Source organism: Periophthalmus magnuspinnatus, chromosome 17 (genome assembly GCF_009829125.3).
Source record: "Periophthalmus magnuspinnatus isolate fPerMag1 chromosome 17, fPerMag1.2.pri, whole genome shotgun sequence".
Classification (NCBI taxonomy): domain Eukaryota; kingdom Metazoa; phylum Chordata; class Actinopteri; order Gobiiformes; family Gobiidae; genus Periophthalmus; species Periophthalmus magnuspinnatus.
The window spans coordinates 19,324,407-19,347,299 of record NC_047142.1 but is presented as its reverse complement, the minus strand read 5'-3'; the positions used below and the strand labels follow the sequence as shown (position 1 = coordinate 19,347,299).

General features: G+C 37.4%; 1 protein-coding gene across 1 annotated transcript; it reads right to left on the bottom strand.

Annotated features, from left to right (window-relative positions):
* Window positions 1-433: 433 nt before the first annotated feature.
* arhgef18a (rho/rac guanine nucleotide exchange factor (GEF) 18a) lies at window positions 434-20,952 on the bottom strand. Its single transcript, XM_033982038.2, has 22 exons — window positions 20,794-20,952; window positions 17,496-17,569; window positions 17,184-17,248; window positions 16,589-16,691; window positions 16,146-16,225; window positions 15,286-15,426; window positions 14,474-14,724; window positions 12,359-12,484; window positions 11,974-12,091; window positions 9,382-9,633; window positions 8,994-9,070; window positions 7,930-8,102; window positions 7,439-7,494; window positions 6,666-6,845; window positions 6,057-6,149; window positions 5,735-5,823; window positions 5,329-5,394; window positions 5,159-5,206; window positions 4,306-4,776; window positions 3,069-3,378; window positions 2,432-2,539; window positions 434-1,725 (listed from the first exon to the last, which is right to left on the bottom strand). Exons 4-22 carry the CDS (start codon window positions 16,633-16,635, stop codon window positions 1,571-1,573), a joined length of 2,841 nt encoding a protein of 946 aa, XP_033837929.1. The 5' UTR covers window positions 16,636-16,691; window positions 17,184-17,248; window positions 17,496-17,569; window positions 20,794-20,952; the 3' UTR covers window positions 434-1,570.
* Window positions 20,953-22,893: the final 1,941 nt, after the last annotated feature.

Below are 22,893 nucleotides of genomic sequence, written 5' to 3'. Positions count from 1 at the left end.
GAACAAAACACTATTTTTCACCACTAACTGTGTATATGGTGTTTAAATAGCATTATCTACTGTTCCTAGTCATTTTTGGCAACTTAAAAGCAAAACAGGCCAGTTACTCATATTAAATAATTTACCATCATGTCATTTTTGGTACTGTAACTCATTGTGAAACTTCTAGTCTGTTGGCATGGCTACTTGAAGATGCACTAACTTTTTTTGGTGGATGCTCTGCCATAAGCTTGTCTCTATGGAGATGTTGTAGCTTTGCCTAGAATGTTTTCCCGTATTAAAGTTATCCAGCTCCATGAAGTCTTCACTAGGCCCAGTTACAGATCAGATTTGTGCAGAGGCGACCCCTTTCACAGTAAGAATAAAGAAGGTATTTTAGTAAAAACCTGTACACATGCACCTTTAATAGTACACATTTAAACAAGACTCTCAAAAAGTCACAAGATTTTCTAGTTTAATTTCTGGATTGTGTAGCTACATCAAATTACAAATATACACCACAGGTCACAAGTAAAGGAACAAACCACATTTTACAAAATCAAATAAATTGGGCTCAAATTCTTTGTCCATTGTACTGTATCGAAAAATACAGACTCTAAAAGTATTTTGAAAAAGATTTTTAAAAAACGATACCCCAATAGCAGCAATAACTACCATTACAGTTACCATTACATTAGAAATAATACAAGAATTTTTTACAGCAGCACCAAGCTGAGGGTCCAACACTTTTTAAAATAGAAGAAATAACTGCTAACCATCTGCCCTAAAAGGAAATTATAACAATATATTTACAGCTTTTGTACAATAAGCCTACCAGTGTAGCAGAGTAGTGAACCTTTTCACTGAGACAAAAGTACCAGCAGCAAAATGATGGTCCCTCAAGGAGCTTTAAAATAAAAGTAAAAGCGATCTCTCTAATCACATATTTTTACATTTCTGTTCAACCTACAGTTAAAAAATCTGCTTTATATTAACTACACTTAATAATTATCCTTCATAAAGCTTGAATAGGGCTTAATTAATAATCAACAAATTGTTTTTGTTTTTTTTAATTCAGGCTTAGTAATTACTTACTACCCTAAACCCAACCTCTTCACCAGTGTCACAATACTAAAATTTCAAACTTGATTTCAATATGAACGTGAATTATTTTTTTTGTATCAATACCTGCTCAAATCAGTATCCAGTTTCGATACTAGTTTTAGTATCAATTAGTACTTTTGAAAACCCAACTCTTAACCCTAACCCACAATCAACTGGCTACTAAGCTTGAATCATTCTTAAAAAAACTATCTGTTCAATATGAATAAAGTCTTTGTTTATGCTTTATTAGGGCTAATTAAGGTCTATTTTTTTAATAAAGTGGCACCCTAAAATCTTCTGTAGAGTTTTTTTTTGCTCCAGAATATTATAAAACATAATGGGGTACAGAAAAAAATCCGTTGCAGTTCATAATAATCCCAGCAGCCTTTGTTTCAGCGCTACATCTAGTTCATTAAGGTGCAGAAGTTTATAAACTATTTGTTCTTCTTAATAGAAATATTGAAAACTAGCTCCATGTCGTGTCCGCTCAGAGGAAGATCTCTTTGGGGTACGAAGGGTCCAGGATGTCCTTGGGGAACGGGGGAGGAGCAGGAGGCGGGGCTTCACTGCTACCCCTCCTCTGAGAACTGAAGGAGGGCGATGGTTTCATGTTCAGGGCGGGTCCAGGTGGAGTGAAGAGGTCTGAGGAGAAAACGGGTAGATTATTATGGAAAATGTTAAAGATGTAACTTTTTCTGGTGAAGAGTTTCCCACCAGTTTGTTTCCATGGAGATATTAATGCTTTGCTTGTCCTACTCCCAAGATTGATTTAAAATCCATCCATCTCATAGGCTTACAGTAAGAATACATGTTCTTCAAATGATTTGGAGCAATAAAAACATCAGTCAAGAAATTAATGCACAATTTTAATGCCATAGTATGGTGCATTCCAAGCAAAGGAACATGTCCATGGAAATAAGCAGACGGAAAATGACTACTACTCTTATGCATTTATTGGTCTATGTAGGACTCTAGTATATCTCCACAAATAGACTATAATGGTGTGTGAACAAAATGATTTGAGTAGATCTAGATTATGAGTGGGAAAATATATAAATCATCAGACCTTTTGACAATATGCAACTTTTTTTATTCAGTGCGTTTTTCTCTTCAGCTCCTCCAAATGGCCAACTTCTGCCATGTATGACTGACAGAAACACCGTAAGAAAAAAATTGCCTCAACTGCTCCTTTCAAATCTCACATCTAGCTAAATGGCTCGAATCCCCGCTCTGTATCTGAACTCAATAAATGCCAAGTCTGTCTCTTGTGTGTTAATTGCGAGCATAGATGCACAACTACACAATAATAACCCAGATATCAATGATTTAACATAGACTTGACTTGTACCGGTCGTCTTGTGTATTCTCTGGGGGCTGGACGTTCTCTGGGCTCTCAGACTTCCTCCCTCTTTCCCGGCCACTCGGATCGGCAGCACCTCTCGGACGTCGATGTTTGCTGTGGTTAAAGTAAGACAATAAGTTTGAAAAAAATGATAAAAACAAGAAATAAGTAAATTCATCCCTAAAAAGACCTAGTGTAGAGGAGGAAGACACATTTATTTTCTAATCAAGATTGAGTGTCATTACTTTCTTGACAACAAAACTTTTATTTCTAATTTTCCCATAAGTAATAATATTGCAGTCCAGACATCAATAATTTTATATTAAAAGGTGCATTATGGAACTTTTTGAGTGTATACCACCTGCTTTTCACCATGGAGAGGTTAATGCTACGCCTATATGACATTAAACTTATCCATGTTACAGTTACATGGATAAGTTTAATGCTAAAAAATCTGCACTTGTATAACTTTAACTTGTATGTCTTTGGAACATTCTAGGCAAATCAATAGCATCTCCGTGGCGACAAACAGTTACTCATAAACTCAATTTTGTTTACAATTATTTGAAATGCATTGATTATTAGTTGGTCAGGATTTACCTGCTTAATACCTCCTCTCTTGTTATAAAGTTAATGATCTGACCTGCGCTGCTGGTTCTCTTATGGGACGGTTTGGTCTTAAGTTTCTTCTTGCTGATGCCCTCCAGTTTGGTGGGGATGACCTGCTCTATAGCGCCCCCTGGCCGGACTGCAGGGCTGGTGTCGTTGGTGGTGCTGCGGAGGTGGATGGGCACATAGGGTTTGGAGGGTTTGGGGCTGATGCTCTCTCTTCGAGGGGGAACCTTTGGAGGAACCTCTTTGGGGTCTGATTTTTTAGGCGGAACGAACGGTGTTGCTGTGATGTTCCCCACACCACTGACAGTGCTTCTGATGGACGGGAAGCTCAACAGACTCTGGACAAGACAAAATATTAAAAAAGGTGAGAAAATGGTTATTGTCATTTCAGATGAATATAGGGTTAGGCAATGTAGGGGAGTGCTTGGACATTTTTAGTTATAATGCCCCTTTTCCACCTTCAAGGCATTCAAAGAGCTTTACATCAAGGAACCACGCACTCATTCACACACCAGTGTATGCAAACACTGGGGGTGAGTGTCTTGCCCAAGGACACAGCAGTATTCATCTGTGGGTCAGTAGATCTGACCACTGTACTAATGATGTTTATGTTGAGAGCGGGATTCCAATGTTGTCTCCTCATCACAAACAGACCTGGTGTTTTGTTTCATTCACATGTTTAACACACAAACCCTGCATATTTAACATGCCTTGTCTAATCAGATGTTTTCACCACATATATTTTTCACTTTATGATTCTAGAAATGATTTACAATTATAAATGTATAGTATGACACAATGACAATTATTACTTAAGTGAAGATAAAATGCTAAAGGTATCTATTTAAAACTAACTTAAATAGATGAGGAAAATACATGTTTTACATTTAGATTTGTATAAACAAATAAATGTAGTTTTGAAAAAGAAATCTGCGTTTTTTAAATTTTTATTATTATCAAACAAAACTGACCAATAAAAAATATGCCTTTTGACAGAGCTATCAGGACCAATATTACTCCCCCACATCTAAAACCATCCCTTAAATGTGCACTATAATTAAAAGTTCGCCCTCTCCTGGGGCCATGGAGAGTGTACCTAGAATATTCCAGAGCATAGCCTTTCAAAAAGCTGCAAATTTCCCTAGTTTGCACTAAAGATGTCAAAAATTGACCTTGAACAGTTTAGAATTTTAGTTCAGTTTAGAAGCAAAAAAAGAGGACTTGGTGTTTAGTTCCATTTTTAACAATCCCCTCCCTGTTCTCACCTTTGGGTCGTCCACATTGATAGCCGGGTTGACCAGGCTCATGTGTTTCTTTAGTTTCTCCAGTTTCTTCTTCTCCTGCTCATGCTTCTCCTTGTCTTTCTCCAGATTCTTTAGCGACTCCCGTAGTCTCTCCAGGTCATGTTGGTATCCATCTCTCTGCGTCTCCAGCTCAGTCTTCTCCTCCTTCAGTCTCTGCTCTCTTTGTTTACACTCCTCCTCCCTCCTCTTCACCTCCTCCTCCAGGACTTCCATCTGCACCCTCTGCCTCTCCCTCTCCTTCTCCCACCTCTGCTGCTCCTCTCGCTGCTGTGCCTGCATCTTGTGAAGGTTGGCTAGCTCCCGTTTTTGCCTCTCCATGTTGCGCTGGTTTTCTTGTTCTAACAAAGCGTTGCCTTGTCGAGCCGATCGTTTGTTTTTGGATTGGCAGGCCTGAAGCAGCTCCACCTGACTGCTGTGCTTTGCTAAAACCACCTGCAAACAAAAAATAAAAGATAGATGGGAAAAGGTCGTCATAACAAGTGCCTGAAGCCGATAGGTCAAAGTGTCACCAGCAGAACAAGCAGAGAAATCTTCCCTCTCAAAATGTTTTGTGAAAACTGTTCAGTTTTTATTTTGACTTAAATAGACTGAAGTACTTCATTAACGTTGCCATGTTTGCTTTGGTTCATTTGGCTGCTTCACCTTTGGCTTTCGCCAAAACCACAATGCTGCTCTATGAATAGTCCAGTCTCTGAACCACTGATAGCCCAGGCCCTAGTACACTTTTACATAAAGTAGAATGACAAATGTGTCCTGTTTTTACTGTAATTGTAATTACTGTGTTATTTCCATCCTATTACCATGTGATGACTACCTGTAAGCTGTTCAGCCTTTGAGCCAGCAGCACCATTCTCTCACACACCTTTGGAGAGAAAATAAACAATATTAGATCATTTCATTATAATGATTTCTTGTTATAGTTAACAAACAAATAAGTTTACATTTCATATGCCACAGATGATGAGGCACATTGAAATAACTCACCAAAAGTGTGTCTTGTTCCTGTGAAGTTAAAGTGTGGGGTAGTGTTTCTCTGTTGTCTCCATCGGCCTGAACAAAAAAAACTGACATTTATTCAATGAATAAATAAATGAAACGTTTCCTTTCTTATACACTTCTATGGCAGCCATTCCCAAAGTCTGCTGTGGCACATCGATGCAAAGATCACACAGGGCTCCTCTAATAATATTTTAAACTATATATAAAGGTAGTTAGATTCGTATGTTAAAACAACACATTCCTTTGGGCTTAATGCCAATATACAGAAATATAAACAAACATCTTATGTAAAATTGACTCCCAAGGGTCCCCGGACTCCACTTTGGTAACCACTGTTCTATGTCATTACTCTATTTGGTTAAAGAGATGCAGAATTTGCCCTCTCACTCACCGACAGTTCCAGACCCTCAGAGTAATCGGTTTCCTCAAACGGAAGATCTGAACCAGGCTCAGTGTCCAGATCCGCAGAAACATCTCCATCTGAACAAGACCACAATTACAATTACCTTTTTAATTCACCAACATTATGCTACAGAGAGACAACCTGCTGAACATTTTACACTAATGGACAGAAGAGATGGTGGAATTGCTACAGTCATGGAATGAATGTGTAAATTACTTAAACGTCTGATATCTGATCATTTTATTTTTCATTAATACATTATATTTTGATCAATCAGAGTCTAAATCTTACTCATATTGCTATTACTTACTCACTGGGTCGACTCTGGTTTCGTCTAAACAGTCAGTTATTTCACTTTGCTTCTTTTTGACCCTCAACATTAACAGGCTCTGCAGATTCTCCACTGAAAAAAACAACATCCAAAATGATTAAAAGCCAACTATTTACAGCAACTGGAGGACATTGTAAATACAGGTACACAGGATTTCACTGGTTCATCACTCAGGCAAATCAGAAATAGCATAGCAGACATGAGCAAACTATGGCCCGGGGGCCAAACACGGCCCTTTGGGCTTATTAATCCGGCCCGCCAAGCGTGACCAAATTATATTAAAATAGGTAAGGCTAAACCTTGTTCAAAGTTTTTCTGCTGTGTTTATTTAACTGAAATGTAATAAATTAATTATTACAGAATAGTGGGTGTACACCGGTGGAGGTGAAAATTAGAGTTGATCTGAGCAATGAGTATAAAGATTACTCAAACAAGAATGAATCTCTCCAAATACAACTTCGAGAGGGTAAATGAGAAGGGAAACAACTATAACATGGCTGAAAGCTCTAAAAAGTTTACATAATAGGTCTGCTTTAAGGTTTTAGATTTATGAAGGTTAACTGCTGCATGAACATGTGTCTTCCTCACCCTCTCTGATTGCCTCCTGCAGCAGTGTCTCCCCCTGCTGGAGGTCTGAGGTGTCGCTCCGCAGTAACAATCCTCTGTGTGGACACTCCTGCCCCGTCACAGCCTCAAACAGAGACACACAGACCTGCTGCTTGGCCTCTACGCTGTGTCGCAACTGGTCATCACACTCCTTTAGACTGTCTGCACAAAAAGTATATAATAATGAACAACTAGGAAATCCATTGTCAATTAAACATCTCAATATTTTTGTGGTTAGGACTGTCATTGGTATGGGAGGACAGACATTTGATTCACAGAAAAACTAAAACTAACAGTTGCAATTCCAGATAAATGAACTGCTATGGGAGAAAGTGATGCGTGGCAAAAAAAAAATTCCTCTTGCCTACCAATAAAGATTTTCAATTATATTATATGTTGTCTTATTAAAAACTACTGGTAATTGCTGTCAATATTAATCTATTGAATATAAACAAGAAACACTTAATCATTAATATTAACCAAACACTTTCGAAAAACTGAACTCTGCTTCAAACCACATGCTTTTCTGACAGAGGATTGGCTGTGGACCTCTGGATTAAAACCCAAGCTGATAATTGACAATTAGAAATGACGGAATCTCAATATTGATTAAAATTCAATTAACTGCACAGCCCTAAGAGAAAGGCTGATTCGATAGAAAACCTATGTCCACTCACATTATGAGCTAAGATGATGTCTGATGGACGAAAGAATAAATATAATGAAATTATAAAAACCTTTCCCGAGGGTCTTACTTTGAAATAGTTGTAGTTGAGCCATTTCTTCACTGTATGGCTCTTCATCAATAAAACTGCAAAAACACAATTATTATGCATTTAATTTGTTTAAAGATAACACTCAGAAAAGCAAGTGATCAAAGATATTAAAAGTCAACAATTGCATGATTACACTTGCCAATAGATTCTAAATGTATAATTTCTATTCTTCTGGGATTCCTCTAGTGGTATGTGGTTTGTACTATTTAGAGTCAAATCTATTCATGTTTATATTCTCTTCTGGATTTATAATTTTTAGAACTACCTTATCAGTGGTTTTTAGTCTCATTTTAGACCCGTTTTAGCCATGTCTGGAGGTAATTGGAAAGTCAAACATTATCTTAGCTGGTATATTGCGTGAACTGTTTGAGAATTATTGTCTTAGAAAATACTGAAATCACTCATATCATTATTACAACCATCAAACAAGGTCTAACCATGATAAAGATTTCACATTCCTACTGTCTGACCTGTTGACAGCCTCCCTGATGTGGCTGATCCAGGAGTCACATTCATCCTTGGAGCTCGTGTGGATTTCGTACATGTTGGAGGTGCAGGAGCAGATCAGGTACATGGCTCTGTCCTCTAGCGCCACCTCTCGCACGATCAGGCCTCTGAGTGAGATCACAGGAGGGTTCTTCTCCTAAAAACAATTTAACAACATCAGTCATCAAAAGAACTATATTAACTGCATATGTTTCCATGGCTTTATCAAATCTATTCATGATCACCATGTTAACTTCAACTGTTTTGAAAATGCTATTTACGTCAACATATTATCATCATTTATAAGTTTCACTTTTGCTTTCAATCCTCCTTCAGAGCACTATCACATTACAATTGGCATATATTTCGCTAATGAAACTACTGCACATTGCATCAGGTTTGTTAAGTCATTGTGTACAGTGTTGTATCATGGATGACGTAGGCTTGTGGGCTGAGGATTGGACAGAATTTTACACATAAGGAGGGTTCGAATAGGGCCCGGAAGAGATCACTGAATTACTGAAACATGCATGGATGACATGTAAAACCTCTTCAGGCATGTTTTTAAATGAGGAAACAATGTTATAAGATGGTAGAAAGCTAAAAACGATTTTGCATAATACCCCTTTTTTAAAGGGCCTGTACATGAAAATTTGTTTTGCCCCAGTACAAATATATTATGTATATCTGTACTGGGGCATTTTTGAGGTCTATATATGTCCGCTTGCTGCCTGATCTAATTCTCAGATGATCAGAAAGTGCATGTTATCATTCTAGTTGTTGTTAGCTTTACAATCATGTCAAACCACCAGTCAGGTCTCAGAGCTGTGAAAAACACTTATAAGCTCATCGGTGAAAAATACATAACGTAAGTGAGGAATAACTTTGAACCACTGCAAACTGTTTAAAATTAACTAGTTCTGTTTTTAAGAGGTACAGGTGGAACAGCTTTAAACCATTCTATAACTAAATCTTTAAATGCAACAAACGTTGAATTGAGTTGGATACTTATTTATAATTTCAGTCACTATTTTTGTATTAAATTCACCATTGTAGCAAACACAAACTTCTGATCCTTCTCTTGTAACAGAATGAGCACGTCAGACAGCAGTACAGCATGGATCTCTGCAAAAAAACAAAAAAATAATTTAAACTCATATTTAAAATCTTTTATACCTTTATATAGCTACAATATTAACTAAATATGAAATATGACAGTCCCATTATTTAGTGCAGGCTATCAGCGGCTTGGTATGGTATCACCTGTCGTCATTTTGGGAGGACTACACCAGGACTAAACCATGACTTGAACGGGACTAAACCAGGACTTGTAACAAAACCAAACCAAGTCTAAATCAGGCCTAAACTGGGCTCAAACTAGGACCAAATCAGAATAAGTGTGAACTCTGTCCAAGTATACTGTGTTTCTGTGGTACCTTTCTGTCGTCCAGGGGTCTTCCAAACCACGCTGCCCTCCTGGATCAGGGTGCGGTTGTTCTGGAGGAGGTCTTCTCGTCTAAAGACCCTCTCCTCGGACACTCGGCCAATGGACTTGGGCTCCAGTCTATAGCAGATCTCCCTGAGCCTCAGTACCTGCTCGTACTCCCTCACCTGAGAGTTCACCTGTTCGATGGTGTCTTTGACCAAAGACAAGCCCTGCACCAGGGACTTGTACTCATCTGTGTCCACTGCAGAGGCAAAGACAACAGTTTATTTATTTATTTATTTGAAGGACAGTGTGCAGATGCATTAAAAAGATGGCTGCACCAGATTTAGCAAAATGCTAATTTCCATCTGTAGTCCTTTGTCACAAACATTAAAAAACAATTTACATATGAAAAGTGCAATACAAAAGATAATGTACAAATGTGCAAAATTTTCTATACATAGTGCAAACTACAAGTTATTAAAATGCAGGACATAAACAACAAATATCAGAATAAATACAGTGTAGTCGCTATCAGATGCTACCCTCGTGGGTATCATCTGATAGCGCTGTACCTTATTGGTATTGTGAATGTAAACAAGACAGTAATATGACACTAAAACAGTACAATAACACTCATGATCTGGTAATCTAGTGGCCATCAGATGGTACCCACGAGGGTAACATCTGATGGCCGAATACCCGTCTGGTATTGTTAGTATGGGCAGGACTGATGGTCAAGAAGCCAGTTTTTAAGAGCCCCTATAATATTATATAAATTTATATAGCAAAATACTGATAAAGCAGCTGTAACCGATTTGTGAGATAAACTGTATCTAGAAACATGCATACAAATACTTTGTACAGTAAATCGAAATTCATTTTTATGATTCTTTTCCATCCATTTTCTTCCACGTAGCAGACTAAGCAGGGACTCCCAGACTTCCCTCACACAGGCACATTCTCCAGCTCCTCCTCCTCTGGGTCCCCAGTGTCCACTTTCTCTTTGAAAGACGTGACGGCGGGATAGAGGAGATCTTCCAAAGTATTCTTTCCACTGTCCAACAACATTTCCGGTAGCGCCAATCCAGGCGACGTAACTAGCCTTTGTTGTTCTCTCGTCATAAGGGGCTTCTAAACTGCTCTTAGCCTGACCCGTCCCCCTGGACCTGTTTGCCATGAGTGACCCTACCAGGGGCACATAGCCCCCAACAACATAGCTCCCAGGATCATTTGGATGCTCAAACCCCTCCACTACGTTAAGGAGATTCTTTTCCACTGAAAAAAATCCAAGGCAAAGACTTAACAATCCTTGGTTTACACCTGGTTTTTTGAGAATCTTTGGGAAGAAAAACTAATGTTATAAAAAGTATGTATCCGATCCAGCCCCTCTTACTTTTCATAATTACTAAATACCAAATACTACATCCATAAACACCTGTATACATTCAGTCCTTGGTGATGTTATATTGTTTCAGTATAGTTGCAATAAACCTGGTTACATACCAAGAGAGAACGCAATGGATATTGTACAAGAATTCAAAATTTCCACATTACTTTGTCAATGGACAAAATGCAGTTAAAAGCAAAAATGACTGACATCTACTCGCACAGTAAAAAAATAGAGGATGAGGACATTTGAGAACATCTAATTCTCTAAAGGAAGAATGCAATTTTGTTTGCTCAAATTGACAATCTGAAGAAAGAAAATAAAGACCTTAAAGCAGAAGTTCACACACTCGAACATAGTGAGAGCTGGTTAAAAAATGAAAATCTTGCTTTGAAAAACAAAATTAGCTAATTTCAAGAAGATAATGGATTGACAGCAAAACTGAACAGTTTTCGAATACTGGATGCTTTTAAGGAGGAAAATTATCAAGTTGCCCTGTGCATCAACTCCCAGGTAGGAATGTTACTACGAGTTACAACTGATATGCAATGAAGACACAACCATGTTGACAAAAAACTGCTGGAGCAAAAAGACTCAGAGAAATCTGCCCTTTTATGACAATTACAGCGGGCTAGGGAGGCAGAAGAGGTGCTAAAGGAGTAGAACAAGCATCTGATAGAGGGACTTCCTATTACAAATCAGAAACAGTCGATCGCTTTATTATATATTGCTCACCAAATACTGGTTGATTGAGTCTAGTGCAAACTTCCAGTAGCTCAGAGCTGGTAGGAGACACCCAAGGGTGCCTCCCTTCTTCTCACTGGGATGCCTCAATATTGTAGCATTCAAGCATAGGAGGCCAAACATAGGCTACTATTGACTTGACTTAAAATGGATCAGCCCACTAGAATGTTTCACTTTGTTTTTATGTTTTTCTTTTAACAGTGAACTATGTATCGTCTCACGGGGTGAGACTGCTAGTGACCAGTGCTGACTCATTTATACTTCCCTGGAAAAGGCACAGAAAAGTGCAGACAGACGGGTGACTTCCTCCTCTATAAATGTTTTGTGAAGATTTGGTTTGTGCCTTGCCCAAAAAACAGTTTTAGCAGCACGCGATTACCCCTTAAACAGTTTGTAGCATCTATCTCCATCAAATAAATAATAATAAATGTATTCATTCTCTGAAATTTTTTCAGGTGGTCATATTACCTTCAGTGTTTTTGATGAGTCTCTCTATTAGAACTGGATATTTGGTGATTCTCTGTGTCACCAACAGAAAACACTCAGGGATCCCCATTCTCCTCACAAGAGGCAGCTGGCTGATTTTCTGCAAGAAGAAAGCAGACATTAAACCAAATAGTAAATTATATTAAAAAGGTGCTGTACCTGGTTTTTATTTTCAGAAGCCAGACAGTTTTGCTGTCATGGTAATGCTAACAATAACTAGCATGCTAAATATTCTTTATAATTACATGCAGTCTCCTCCTGAACTATAATTTTAGTCCACTTGAACCCAACTCAGACATTTAATACTGAATTGCAATACAATAATGCACAGGCACAGTCAGAATCTGTTTAGTAAAATATGACTTACCCTAATGAGATTTTGAAACTTTTTGCTGTTTTGAAGTAAGTCTTTGTAAAACTTAGTGGCTTCGCTCTGGTGACTGCAGAAGACACTGTAGCACTCCTTCATCCCCTCTCCCACTGAACCAGAGAACTAAAGCAACAAAGACAGGAACATTAAACATTAAACATATACACTAAATATATGTAACTTTTCTGGTGCCATTTGCTTGTTTCCACTGAGAAGTTATTTCATTGTCTGAAATGTTCCACTGTATAGCATAAACATTATTTGCATTTCTTAAATTTCAGGTGTTATTAGTCAAAAGAAATACCTGGAAAAACATTTTTACTCTGAATGTGCTCACCTCTCCATAGATCTGACATGCTTGTTTCCATAGAGATTGCTTAGAATGTTCCACAGTATGACATTATTATGACTTATCAAAGTAATACCAACTTCATGGATACAAGCATGTGAAAGATCACCCACCAGAAAAAGTTACATAGTGGTCCTTTAATGCTTATTTTTCATCCTTGCCGTACTTCTCTTGGACAAAAAAACATTAAAAAGGGAAGTTTGAAGATATAAGTAATTGTCACAAGGGTTTTGGATGCAGAGACATTTTGTTTGCATTGTGTCAAATGATAATTCTCATTCATTTCTTGACTTGCTCTAGTTATAAGTAGTTCTGGCTCTTGATCATTTGTACAGAAGAGACATCCATCTGCAGAAGGCTCTCACAGAGCAACATCATTTCAGACATACCAAACATTCCTCGACACCTCAATGCATCACAAGATCAATGACACAACAAAAGACAACAGTGAACTATTAACATATATTTGTCATTGCAATCAATCTGCTTTGCTATACTACAGTGTCACAACATCTCTGCCCTGGGGCATTATGGGGCTGTACCTTGTCCTGTTAAATAAATGAATGAATGAATGAATGACTGAATGAATGAAATGCTAAATTGCCAACAATGTCTATGAGTGAATTAGTAAAACAAGCAATCAAAAAGCTCCACATACCTGTAACACAAACACAAGGTCAGGACATGTACTAAGAATGAAATACATACAGCTTAAAGGACTACTCTGTGCAGTGTATATGCATCATAAGTAATAGTCCTGTCACTGTACAGAGACTGCATGGATTAGATGATGATCAGCTTTGAACCTTTTCAGTCAAGAGGTCTAGAGTCCTCTGTCAGCATGTAGTGTAAGGGTACATTTGAGAATTTGTGGAATGTGAATATTTTTTGTGCTAAATGCAAATGATTAAAAGTCTTCTTATGTTTATGAAATTCGTTTAGAAAGGATTTTTTTCTTCCTATGCGAGGCTATACCATGATAATTGCAGACTGCCTCAGAACTAGTTTAGTGGAGGTGTATGGACTTCAGTGTCACACACAGTGCTTCCTGGTTTCTGTATTTATGTAAAAACTGTACAGAGCCATTTCAGCTCGAAAACAGGAAAATTAAGGACTATTAATTTCTGTTTCATTCAAATGACAGAACTCTAGGTATGTTCTGAAGCACACAAAAATATGGTTAAAAAATTATTAAACACAATATTGGTTCTGTAACATACTGTGTTGGGATAACAAAGCAGTCAGCAAAAAGCCCAGACCAAAACATGTCCCAGTCATTCAAGCATAACTATTATCAGCAGGTTACACGAGGTCACCACCACAGACATCATAACAACAACATGCTCAGCCACTGCAGATGAAAAAATATATACTGAAAAGTTTCTATGTAACTTTTCTGGTGGAGCGGCAGCGACTGCTCGTCACCATGGAGATGTTATTGTTTTGCCTGACATTACAGAAGCAGTGCTGCAAATATAAACACTGAACTGTACATTTTATTTATTATGAATGATGTCAAAATCTCATCCTGTTCTCGTGGACCCAATCTTTTGTCATGTCTTGTAGGAATTGCGTCGCGTATTTTTACATGGTCCATTCATGTTTTGTGACATGATTCGAAATTAAAATTGTTCAAATTGAAGCATTGTTCAAATATCATCTGAATATTATAATCAAAATAATGCAAAGAAATTTTGATTTTCATTTTTTGTAAATATCACCCTAATAGTTGGTAGTTTTAAATATAGTTTTTCCAAACCTACTTGCGTAATAAGTATATCTCCAAGCTGCGTGATCTGGTAGTTGTTGCTCCCCTCCTGCTCCTGGCTCAGTCTCTGTCTGTGTTTGAGTGCGTCCAGGAAGTGCTGATGATGAGACAGAAGAGCATCTACAGCTGGGAACAGTCTCTCCAAACGATGCTCGTCCACCAGCCCCGACCGTCGGAGCTCGTACATGTACACATACAACAGGACCTTCAGAGTGCGTACATGGTGCATCTCTGTCTGCATCAACTCTAAAGTGAGAAGAAGAGAGGAGGTTTTATAGTATGGGCTTGAGAAAAATGTTGAAAAACTGTTGCCATAGCAATTAACAATTCCACAAAAAATATATCTTCTGAACGGTCAAAATATCCCTCAAAATGGCCCTTTTAAATAGGAAGCACACAAAAAGATTGTGCTCCGGAAATGTTTTAATTTGATGGTAGCGTTTAAGATGGAAGATGGTGGCCTATACAACTTGATGGGGTGATTCACTGTTTTTGAAAGAAACCAAAAATCCACTAACGTTGAACATTAATAGGCTTATATGAAATTAAAGTATTTTCATTGTCTGCAAATCAGAAAGTGAGGCTGGTGGTGTTAACAAGCATTACTGTAAGAACAATGTGCCCATTGTTGAATGCATAAGGTAAGTGTGGAATAACTATGGACCACTGCAAACAATTTAAATGGTTTCACAATCATAAGACAGTAAAAACCTGGAACAGTGCTATTAGCCTTATTTGTTAAGAGATAAAGATCTAGTGTTTAGTGTTGATGACTGTCCATACAGTGGAGTGCTGTACAGTTCGTACCGTAGATGACCTCCTGCCTCTTTACTGAATCTTTGCTGAGATCTTTCAGGAAGCTCTGGTCCACAGACAGGCTCCAGGTCTCTGCCTCCAGATTCAGGGCATCGTTTTCCAGTTCCAGCTGCAGCTTAGTGTAGTGAGAGTCTGAGGACAACAACACAGGCTTTAAACACAAAATTTCTCAGAAGATAAGAAAAACTATAATTTACTATAATTTACTATAATTATTTAAGCCATCCCAATATATACTATAAAAGAAAAATAATTTAATAATAATTATAATAAAAATAACAACTTTGAATAGATACTATTGCTTATTTGATCAAATAACATTAAGAATTTACATTTTCTTAAAGTTAAAACAGAATGAGTCGAAGCCTATAAGTTTTATTAATAAAAAGCTATTAAATTAACATTGGCTTCAAAACTGAGCACATCGGCCACAGAATCTCACACTGGCTTTAGCCGTCTGGTCAGAGGTGAAGCGAGAGTGACGAAATTCATACTTTTTTCATTTAGTTGTCAGTTAAAACAATAATTTAATCCATGTTTCCAATGAGGAGAGAGGACTCATGAGAAGGGATGTGATAAGGATCTGTAAGGAGCACTGGTGCGCCCAAGGAAAACTTTTAGTTGCATCAGGCAAACTTTTTGGGAAACTGGTCATACTGTGGAGCCCTGGAGCACTTATATGTCTGCGAAACAACCTACTATTTTGAAAACATAAAAATCTAATTAAAATGAATAAAAATGAAGTGATTAAAGAGGGTGTGAAAACTGTATTCATTCTGTACTGGATTTGGCATGCCCTTACTAATCTCATACTTAAAACACAAAAACTTTGTGTAGAGTTTCAGACTCACCCTGGTCATTTATGGGCTCAGCCCCAGAATCCTCAAAGGGGAACTTCAGGCGTCCATCGGATTCATCCATCTCTCCAGATCTAAGACAGAAAACAGTACACATATATTAATAAGTAATGACACTATATTTGTATTCACACAGGGAAAAATATGATTAGAAAAGTGTCAAAATTTAGGAGTTCAGAAATAATCATTTTTACAGGTAACATGCTTATGTATATCATAGTAAGACTAGTCACTTTATTACTCCAGAAAATATTACTAATATTAATATTGAAGCTAAATAAAAGCATTCATTCTTAAATCATTTTGCTCACTGTCAAAAAAATTGCAATATCAATGTTCAAAATAATTGTGACACCAAACTTGTGTGGTAAACTGAAGCATTATGGCATGAATAATAACCCTGTGTGCTCAGATGGTGAAGGAGTAGGGACACAGACCTGGGATGCGGGTTTGACTCCTGAGGTTTTTTTGAGGAGACCGTCATCACTGAAACTCAGCCATCACAGACCAGAGCTGCTCTGTCCAGAAGCTGTTGTGAGACTGCAAACACAAGAGGACAGTTTATAATACAAAACTAAAGCATGATTCATATATTGTTGTCAAAAACAATATAATCATGCTATCCACATGTAGGGTTTAAACCGTTTAAAGGCATACTCAGTAATAACAATATTTCATGAAATTTATCAACATTATGACTTTGTATTAGTTCTTGATAATGATTAACACAGGAATTATAAAGTACAAAAAAGGACAGTTCAAATGCCAGTATTGGTAACCAGGCAGGTACAGGTCATTTCATAAATAAATATGAGTCATATTTGTGCGGATGTGTTCAATTTCAGTGGAAAAAACACAACCAAAATGAAAAGAACTTTTATTTTAGTCTATTTTTTGGCTAAAAGGTTACACGCAGTATGTCATCACTACACAACAGTCAAGCAACTTGTAAGCCAACATGCTGCTGATATATTAATATTATGAGCATTTGCAGTAAAAGGACTTATTCATACATGTAAAACAGATCAGTACCTTTTATTTGTCAACAGAAGCTTCAAGTCCTGTGCTGTTGTTGAGTCTTCAAAAAGACTTTAAATCTGCAGAAAAGAAAACATTTACAGTCCTCTGTTTTATTGTTTAAACTCTAACTCTAAAGCTCTTCTCGCCCTGAAAAACAGAAACTGGTCTGTCCATTACACCTGTCATTCAGCTTTGCAGTTCGTCACAAAATTCATATTAAAATAAATGAGCCCGTAAATGTGACACACAGGTACTTTGAAGATGACACGTTTATTTAGTCATAAATCAGAGTAAACAAAACACAAGATCAATAAAAATACTTACCTTTTAATGTGGATTTGAGCTGACGAGCAGTAACACAGTCCACTGTACTTCCCCACTGTACTCCCCCCATAACACTAAATAAAGCAGAGGAAATATCATGTCAATGTGTGTGAATATAAACAAGGAACAGACAGTGGCAGCTGACAGTCACTGCTACTGTGAGGGCGGAACAACTGGGAAAAAATATCTAAAAATGATTTAGTGCTAAAGCACATATTTAAAACATACACTTAAAGCACACACTCTATTGAGCGTGGCTGTAACATGCTTCAGGGGTCACAAATCATTCTGAGGACATCTTAAAATCATCTACACAAACTACAGCACCCTCAGAGCCAAGAGCCAAATGTCACAGAAATATGACGCATAACTAAGGGCCTTTAAGTTATGCTTGGTGGATGAGGCTATTAGAGCTGCCACTTCTCTGTCAGTCTGTCCTGTGGCAGCTATGGATGCTGCACATTACCACCACTACATGTGACTAGTGCTATACAGTGATATCTGGTCCCGGTCTTGTCTCTTTAGTGACACTCAACATTCCTATAATTGAAGTGAGACAGAGTAAATCTCATTGTTCACAGACTCAGCTCTACCTGCTCCTGTACAAATATGTGTGTTGTGTGTCTACTTTTCCCATGATCCTTGAGTGTCACATTACTTCTATGAGTGTGGTGTGTTTTCGCTCACGGTGTCCCTCTATGTGACTGAGACACGCCTCAGAGACGAAGAAAAACCAAGAAATACAGGTCATTCCTCCAGGGCAGAACTGGAGCAGCAGGTTGGAGCAGAAGGTTGGGCCAGCGGAGAGTCCCACACACAGAGCACAGAGAGCCGGGCCACAACAGTCACTACAACAGTGCGGTTTCACCCGGACTCAAACAGATCGTGGACTAACTATTATGAAATACTCCAATACAGGGTTGTAGTCGACTGAAGACATGTCCTGCCAATTGATCAGTTGACTAAAAAGGGGGCATGGCAAAAGCTCTCGAAACTACTATTATACATCTCTATGAATCTGACCCAAACTACAATCACAAGACTACAATTGCATAGGAATTCATGAAAAAGGAACCACTGTATTTATATGAAGACAGATTAAACTTGCAGTCATGAGCTGGATCTGCCTTTTCACATGCAAATACCAAAAATACAAAACCTTAAGCCAAGTCACTCACTTCTCCTTTCTGCTGTTGTCCCATATAATTTATAATCTAAATAACTGATAGATCGATTAATCGACTAAACATCTAAAAGGATCACAGCCCTACTCCAATGAATGTTGTGGAAGCAGAAAGCATTTTAACTGTGCGATTGTTTTGGTCTGGTCAGATGTACTCATATTTTTAACAACAAAATACAAACTAATAAATAAAAAAATAAATAATAAATATAATAAAATAATAAAAATGTATTAAAAATTCAATTGAATTTTGCTAAATGAATGGTAAATATTCTTTTTAAATAGTAAAATTGAAAAAATAATGTTGTATATTTTCAAGAAATAAACCCAACCCAAACCAGTAACAGCAGCTACACACAGTGACAATGTGAATGACGTAGGTTTGACCCTCCTGCACAAATTAAGCCTCAATTGTATTTGTATGTTTGTCATATGTCTTGTAGTAGTGCAGCTCTGACTTTCTCCAGTCTTGACACATAGTTTATTCATTAACCTCAGGGCTTAGCTGGTATCTCTGCTGCTGCGTGTACTACATGCCAAAGTGTATCTATCAGTACAAACCTGTGAATCCTTCTGTCCTTTGTAATGGTACACATGCTCAAATGTCATGCTTGCCATTATTAAGACAAGATGTTGTCATAAAATTACATTTAACTAATCAGTTTTGTTTTACGTATTATAAAGTGAGAGTAATAAGTCTTAAAAGGGACAGTGTAGTTAGAGGATGCATGTATCACATGAGTAACTCATTCACTACAGTAGATAACCGTTTGCACACTGTCCAATGAGCAGACACAAACAAACTTTACTAAATAAGACTAGGCAGATTTTTCCATTCATCTTCAACCAATAAGAGATATCAATATATTAAAGTGATAGTATGTAACTTCTGTGGAGGTGAAAATGTCAACTGCAGGATTTCATGGAAATAGAAAGTAAAAACCATACTTCAGAACATCCTCAGTGGAGATTGATCCATTTTATGCCATACTATGAAATATTGCCAAAGTAACAACATCGCCATAGAAATAAGCAGGAGGAGACCCTCTTCAAGGTTAAATAAGAGTCAGGTTTGTGGAGATGCAAGCCAGTTCAGAGTAAGGATGCCTGTTTTTCTCTGTTTTTCAGTGTAACAAAAACATCCATAAAGAAACATAATGGATTTTTCATTATGGATGAATAATGAAAAATTATACATCATAATATTTTATCATGATGAAATATTTATCATCATGACATCTTGTAAATATTTTATCATGTTCAAATTGAACTCCCTGGAGATTTCTTTTCAATGGAATAAATTACTACAACAACCGTTACAAAAATCTTCTCACAATAATAATCATAACGCTCTATAATTTGACATTACATTAAAACTACCCAAACTACCAGATAGATTTAAATGGCCAATTAAGTGCTTGGACATGCCTCTTCTTCCTTTTGTAGGCTACTGAATAAAACACACCATTTGGTAAAGTTTACATAAGCTCACTTTAAGCTCCTGTCTGCTTCTTCTCCACATAGGGCTGTCAACGGGAAGATTAAGATAAAGTTCAAAAGATTGTCAAAACAACACGTCTAATCTGCTTGTAATTACGTGTGTATTAGTCATAGTCAATAAGAAAACGTAATATTTTAAATGGATAAGGTCAAATGAGTTAAATGAGGTAAACAAATAACAAATAGTGTGACAGTAATTTGGAGGTTTTGTTAGGTAGTGTTATCTCTAGAATGTAAGGAATGCAAGAGGATTTGTGGTTACTGGCCTAAAAAACTGAACATCCGACAAAAATACGTCATGTTCAACCAATAAAAATAGTTTGTAATGAATAAACAAGTGAAAACAGAGTATGGGAGTAGCAACAGGTGTATGCTAGGCTGGCTAATGTTTTCCAACGGTTAAAGTTAGCATTAGCAAACACGCCTAACTGACATGCTAATTTGCGTAAAGTTTAGATAAAATTGGTAAATATATGCAAAAAAATGGGTTATACATTTGCTTAAACGTTGGTTGTTGATGTTGTCCTTGTGTTAATCGTTACCTATCGTTGTTTATGTTTCTTGAGCTGTTAAAATTAAGAACAGGACAGTAGTTTAACTTGATTTAATCCTTACCAAGTTTTGGAGACTGAATCGACGAACTCCACCACAACGGTCAAGAAATTGTCGTAATTCCAGGGAAATTGTGATATTTTAAAGCAAGATTTTTAGCTTGACGGATACTCAGAGGATGGCTAAGGAGGAACAAGTGCACACAAGTGAAAAAAATGGAGCAGAAAGGGGCGGAAAGTGGGAGTTGAAATGAAACGCCAGCCTCTTCTCCATGGACGCACACGGCCCTCCTCCTGCGCTGTGCTGCGGAGGGACAGGCACATTCCACAGCTCCATTCAAAGATAAAGAAATGTCCAATAAACATGCAACACTGACATCTACAGCTGCTGACAACAACATAACAGGTGTCACTATATAAATATAAATTAGATCTTCTTTGAGTGTGTGCCAATGTGCGAATTAAAGGCACTAAGGATACGAACAGTTTTAATTTCAATGATTTACCAGTCAGTTGTAATGTGTTGATATTATCACTTTTATGCAAAAATTGTCAAATTTAGAGTTTAAGCCTTACTTTGCTCACTTGTAGACGGGTTATGGCATTGATTGTGGTAAAGCAGCATAAAAATCAATAACCTAAAACCCAATAATGTAGTGGGGCAAATGGAATACTTATGGAAAATGGAATGGAATGGAATATTATTATTATTATTAAGTGTTTAGGCCAGTAGGTGGCGGCATTGGATATGTCCATTGCTTGAAAACATTTCAACAAACTTGTTAAAGGTGCATTATTGAACTTCTGCTAGAGGGTTAACCACCTGCTTGTCTCCATGGAGATGTTATTGTCTTGCCTGAAATACTCTACATTATTAAACTTACACATCTTGCATTTCTGAAATTTCGAGTGTTTTTACTTCTAAAAATATTACCTCGAAAACCTCAGAAGTCCCTCTCCACCAATCTCATTGAGATATGAGAGATGAGATATCATTCTGGATATGCCAGGCAAAGAGATCTGGCCTGTGGTGTTACCTACTTGTCTCTGTGGAGATGGACATGTTTAATTGCAACTGCAATTTTATGTATAACATGCTTTAAAACAACAAAGTTGACCAAGGTACCACAAGACATAATGCCATACTGGAGCGACAGTGGCTCAGTGGTTAGAGTGTTGGTCCCCCAACCTGAAGGTCGGAGGATTGAGTCCGGCTCAGACCAAGTTCTGTCGTCGTGTCCTTAGGCAAGACACTTCACCCACATTGCCTAGTATGAAAGTGGTGTGTGCGCAAATGATAGGTGGTGGTTGGAGGGGGTGATGGTGCACATTGGCAGCCTCACTTCTGTCAGTCTGCCCCAGGGCATCTGTGACTACAGTAGTAGCTTACCACCACCAAGTGTGGAAATGAATGATTAATGACTATAGTGTAGTGCTTTGAAAAGTGCATTACAAGTGTAAGCCATTATTAGGTGTTGGATCCTCCACCTCTTTCAACACTGTTTAAAAAAAAAAATGCAAATGTTATGATTTGAGTTTATTTTATATTCCCATTTCATACCATTTTGATTTTGCAAAATCTCAGGATCATGGTTATACAGTCTATGGCTTTAACTAAAAGGTTAAAATAGACTTAAATATGTGAAAAATGCTGATCCATCCTTCAGTGTCGGGCATCCTGCCGAGAGCACCCACAGCTGAATCATTAGGGAAGTTATTAAAGCAGAGGGACAACAAGCAAACCTGTACATAACACAAGTTTTAGCTCTTTTTTGAGTAATAGTTATAATATACACTCAATGAGTCATATCCAAATAATAAAAATGAAAACTGATGACCTTCAGCTATCTCAATCAGCACATATTATAGCGCTCAGGATTTAATGTCAAAAACAGACTAACTGGTTATCGTCCACAAACTGTTAAAAAAAGTGGACAAACCCAATAATCTGCTGGTAAATACTTTTTATCACACTATAGTCACAATCATTTTTAATGAATGCAAATATAAATATTTATTATCTTAAAATCTCCATTGGTTTAACATTATGCTAACTGAAAATACACATTCTAAATCTTGCTTAACTCGATGTAGTGCTAGGTTAGTCTTGCCTTACTACTTACAATGCAATTCATTTTCTAAGGTGAAAAAACGATTTATCCAT